Source organism: Ceratosolen solmsi, unplaced genomic scaffold (assembly GCF_000503995.2).
Source record: "Ceratosolen solmsi marchali unplaced genomic scaffold, CerSol_1.0 scaffold7, whole genome shotgun sequence".
NCBI lineage: Eukaryota > Metazoa > Arthropoda > Insecta > Hymenoptera > Agaonidae > Ceratosolen > Ceratosolen solmsi.
The window spans coordinates 426,988-432,469 of NW_011948413.1; the positions used below are offsets into that span (position 1 = coordinate 426,988).

General features: G+C 21.6%; 1 protein-coding gene across 1 annotated transcript; it reads left to right on the forward strand.

Annotated features, from left to right (window-relative positions):
* The first annotated feature begins 380 nt into the window (after nucleotides 1-380).
* Nucleotides 381-2,980, forward strand: LOC105366977 (uncharacterized). Its single transcript, XM_011505601.1, has 3 exons — nucleotides 381-1,759; nucleotides 1,928-2,616; nucleotides 2,722-2,980. The coding sequence occupies exons 1-3, from the start codon at nucleotides 448-450 to the stop codon at nucleotides 2,938-2,940; spliced, it is 2,220 nt and encodes a 739-aa protein (XP_011503903.1). The 5' UTR covers nucleotides 381-447; the 3' UTR covers nucleotides 2,941-2,980.
* The last annotated feature ends 2,502 nt before the right edge of the window (nucleotides 2,981-5,482 follow it).

Genomic DNA, 5,482 nt, shown 5'->3' on the forward strand with positions numbered 1-5,482 from the left:
TTTAAAGTAAATAAATCAAAGCTTTTACAGTCAAATATTGATAAAAATAATCATAAACAAATCTGCAAATTGCTTCCTAATAAAAAAGAAAATTTTAAAAAGTTAGATGTAAAAAATAAAATATTAAAAACAAAAAATATTTCAATTGAAAATATTCAAGAATTATTAAATAAAGATGTAGAAGCAGTACCAACTGATTCTTATAAAATAGTACATTTAAAACAAGCATCGAAAATTAAATTAAATTGTAATAACACTGAATCAATTAGTAATAAAATTTATAAACCAATAAGAAGCAAAAAGTTAGAAACGGAAACTCTGATCAAAGTTAGAAAACAAATAACTAATAATAAATTTTTTAAAAATAAAAGTAATGAAAACGACATGAAACCAATTCCTTCTTTTATAAAAAATACAAATCAAGTTAATAATATTAAAGAAAGTAGGATGAATAGTATGATTGATAGTACTGAAAGTAGACTTACTCTTTCACCTGAAAAGCAAAGAAAGTCTGTAAAACCTTTAAAAAAACAATTACGCCCTAGAACAAAAAAAAATTATTGTGAATTATCAAGACTTTCAGAAACTTCTAACTCTAATGAACAAACAATAACAAATACTAAAAAATTTAACATTAAAAATAATAAAAAATCTGTACCAATATACAAAAGTATTAAATTATCTCAAGAGAATTTCAAAGATAAAGAAGAAATTTATACTTTTCCTGATGAATCACAAGATAATGATCAAAAAATAAAACAAATGAAAAAAACTTGTAAAAAAACGACTGCGAAACAAATTAAAAAAATTAAAACTTCTCGAATACTTGGAACTCTAAGAAATCAAAGAAAAAATATTAAGAAAGGTCCAATAAATGTCAATTTTAAGGAACAAAATGAAAAAAAAATTGTTAAAAGTATTCAGAATCATATGAATCCTGAATATCTTCAAGGTGCTGAAAATAGTACAATTTCAGAAGTTTCAACTATTAAAATATCATCAAATGATAAATTACAAGATAGTAAAAAAATTAATTTAACTGTAACACCATCTATACCTAAATTAATAACATCCGAATTAAAATTATTTGGTCCCAAAAATGCTATTACTTCTAAACCAACAATGCAATACAGTCATATGATAAATCATTCATTAATTAGGAAATCAATGTCACCAATTACTAAGTTGGTTGAAAACTTTGATGCAGGAAGTCCATGGCGCTCAATAGATACTTTTTCACGTGTTCAACAGATAGTGCAAAGTACACCTCAAATAAATAAACTACCATTAATGCGTACAAAGAAACTTTCAGCACCTAAAATAAATTTTAATAAATCAATTGCTTCTAATGATACCATTCAAGTATTATCGAGTGTTTTTAGTAAGCAAAATAAACTGGAAGATACAAAAGTGTCTATTATAAATGATCATAAAATATCTCCACGAAAATTTGGAACTGTACTTTCTAATATAAGTTCTTTTCATAGTAAAAACGTGCAAAATATAAATAAAAGTCCAATTAAAGATAATCAACAATCCTCAGTAACAACGATATTGCAAATGTCTTTTACAGACAATAATACAACGTTATCAACACAAACTGAATCTCTAAAAACAAATTTATTAGAATTTCCTATAAATCAAGAAAAATCTTATGTAAATAAGGAAAATACAATAACTCCAAAAAAAACTGCAAGAAAGAAATTTAGCTCACCAAGTCCTTTCAGATTTGACAAAATGCATTCTTCTAAAAGAACACGTAATATAAATTTATTAATTATATAACTCATTAAAATATAATTTTATTAATTTAAATTTTACTTGAGATAAACATCTTTCAATTAACTTTATAACTATTCTATATTATATATATAAATTTAAAAAATTATTTTCATCAATTTTTAATAAAAATGTATTACTTTCTCAGTTTATGTTGAACCTCGATCTAAAACACAAACAATTACTGATGAAGAGTTTAAAATAGAAACAACATTGTTACATCATGGAGACTTAAAGCCAACGATTTTAAGACAATCAAATCTTAACAATTTTTTAAACATAGATCAAATGCCAGAGGAAACGCATATATCTACAATTCATGGAATTTTCAATGATGTTCATTCTACTCCAATAAAAGGAAGAAAATTTAAAAAATTGATTATAGAACCAACTATAGAAAATGCATTTGGTTTTGATGATTCGGATGTACATGAAATACCATCAGTTAATAATTCATCTATGTCAATAATTAATAAAAAACATAATGTCAAGAGCACAAAAGAAAATACTACTTCAAAAGTAAAAGATAAGCTACAAATTTCATCAAGAATTTTAGAAAATCCAGCAAAAAAATTAATATTAAAATCTGGTTTGAAAAAAAAACCAAAAGAAACAATAGAGTCGTATATAAACAAAAACATAAACATTATTGAAAAAAATGATAATAAAACAATTGAAAAGTTGATAAGTGGCAATGAGCTTCAATTATCAAATAAATCAGTATTAGATTCTATATTATTCTCAGATACGTTTGACATTCTTTGTGAAAAAAAAGAAATTAAATTACCCAAAGAATTTCCTTTATTTATCGATTTACAACCAGTTCATTTTAGTGAGGTAATTTATAAAATTAAAATATTTAAATTTTAAATTAAAATTAAAATTATTTTCATTAGTAATTTTATTAATTATTAATGTTTATTATTAAAAAAAATTTTTTAGCCTCCAAGACGTTCGTACCAGAAGCGAAAACGAGAAATTCTTTTGGATATTAATAAATATAATTTTGTAGAGGAAAAAGATGAATATAATGAACCGCGACTCAAAAAAAAAAAGGTAACTAAAATTAATAAAGAAGAAAGAAAGCGAATCAAAGAATGGGTTAAAAATATAAATGAAACGTTTGAAGAAATCGACCATTTTGATCTAATAGTAGAATAAATTTATCAATGTAGTTTATCAAATTCATCAAATCATTCAATTCTTTTGAGAAAACAAATCAGTAAATGATTACACCGTTAATACATTACAGGTGATAACTTACCTGATATTTTTTAAATATTATTTTGGTATGGTACTGTATATAAAATATTAAAATAACATAATTTTCATGTAAATTGATCGATATTCACATATATATATTTAAGTTACTCTTTTATAATATTTAATTTTAAATATAAATTCAAATTTTTATATTATGAAGAAATTTAATATATATTCTTACCATATACTTTTAAATATATTTTATTGATTTACTTTGATAAGTTTTGTTATAAGTGATATAAGAGCGCATACTACCAATAATCAATAGAAATAATGTGAAGAAAGCACGTATTATAAAATTATATTATAAAATATTTCAAATCAACCATACTCATTTATTACTTACATTTTAAAATAAGTTTTTTATAGATGTATAGTTCTAAATTAATGACACTCATAAATAAATGATAATGAAATGAAACCAAGTTTAAAACTAGTGGTTTAGTTTTTATATATTTATACTGTCGTATTGCACGTTAATTATAACTTTATATTAAATGTTAATGTATTTATGTATATAAAACAGTAAATATTTAAGTATTTTTTGTATAATATTTTAAATAAAGAATTTCAATTCGTTTATAAACTGAAACTGTTTTTAATTTATTGAATACATATTTATTCCTCTGTTGACCTATACTACACGTCTTTTCGCAACAGCGTAGAAGAAAAGATTTTACGCATTCGACTTATCTCGGCTTTCGTGTATAGTTACTCGTAAGTAACTACACAAAGCAACAGAGAGACGGTTTTCCGATCGGCGACAAAATCTTGGTTATTCAGCAGCTGATAAGAAGCAACATACATAAGCTGAGTAATTCTTGATAATAATCACATTATACCTATTAGACTTGAATCCTTTGTTTTCATATAATTATAATCTTTGATTTTTTGTCCCACTTTTTTAACAAAATAGAAATTAATTTTTAATTTCTTTAACTTATCATGGCAATAGATTTAACATCTCATTTATTTCTAACATACTATTAATATTTTTAGATTAATTTTTATAATTTTATTTCATTATTCAAGGATAAATTACATTGGAATTTTAAATAAACTTGAAGCAATTATATTTCTACTATGTATTCAAAAAATTTTAATTTTTGCGTATATAAATTATTATTAAATGATGATATTTACATATTCATATTTATTAAAATAATAAACTGTCTGTGTAATTCAATCAGTTATTTTAATTAAATTTATTTTTTATATTGAAATATTTTTAAAGCGATTTTTAAATGAAGATAATAAGATAGCGCTATAAACTTTATTTCATTGACTTATAATTTTTGTAGATATTAGTATTATCAATTATAAAATTTATATACATACATATTTAACAAAATTTCTATTAATTTAAAAGAATAAATATAATTAGTATTTTTTATTTATTTAAAAAAAAATATTTCACGAACTTATACAATTTGAATATTAATCATGCAAATTACAATATATTGATAATAGATATTGAATTTTTTTAAATGTTTAAAATCTAGATATTTTACAAAAAAAAACAAAATTGAAATTGCATTTTATTATCACAAGGTTTAAAAATATATTTAATTAATTTTCTAAAAATATTTAGAAATAAATTTTGTAAATGTAATTTCGTAGGATTATTTATGGAAATATGTAAACAACAAAAAAGATATTTTTCAAAAAATTACAATTTATATTGAAGTTCAAATTATTATTCCGAAATATTTACATAATATTATGAATGTCTAATAAAACTTAATCATTTAATTAATTAATCTGAACCAATTACTTTTTATTTAGCACAATTCATCGATTTTTAACTTGAAATGTAAAATAAGAGTTAAATATATATTTGCATAACAATGTGATGTGCATTTATGAATAACTCACATTCAAATACAGCCAAATGAAAGAAAATTTATTATTGAATTATATATTATTGAACAATTAAATTAATAAAGGAAATAAGTATGGCATTCTTGTATTTTAAATAGAATGAAAAATAAAAATGATTAAAGCAATTATTTGTCTTAAAATTAGAAATCTAAAATATAGAAATAAGAAAACTTTACAGGTGAATTTATTAATCTTTATGGAATTCCTTTTATGTTATATAAATATTCTAAATATATAATAGTTGTTATAACAATGTAAAAATAACCTAGTTTTTTAAACAATTTAAATGTTTGATAAAAATTCAAATAATATTTATCAGTGTAATGTCGAATACTAGAAATGATTACTTATTTGTAACAAGGAGAAAAGCCGTCAGTGCGTAATTATATATCATCCTATCTTATCTTATTAAAAAAAACAATGCATCTAAGAAATTAATCATTTTGGTTAAAAATTCAACAACTGCGTAAAACAAATTCTTGGATATTTTTTAACTATAGTTACGGAGGAAATCATAAAAATACAATACATTCTTCTACATATCGGATATTGATCCGTT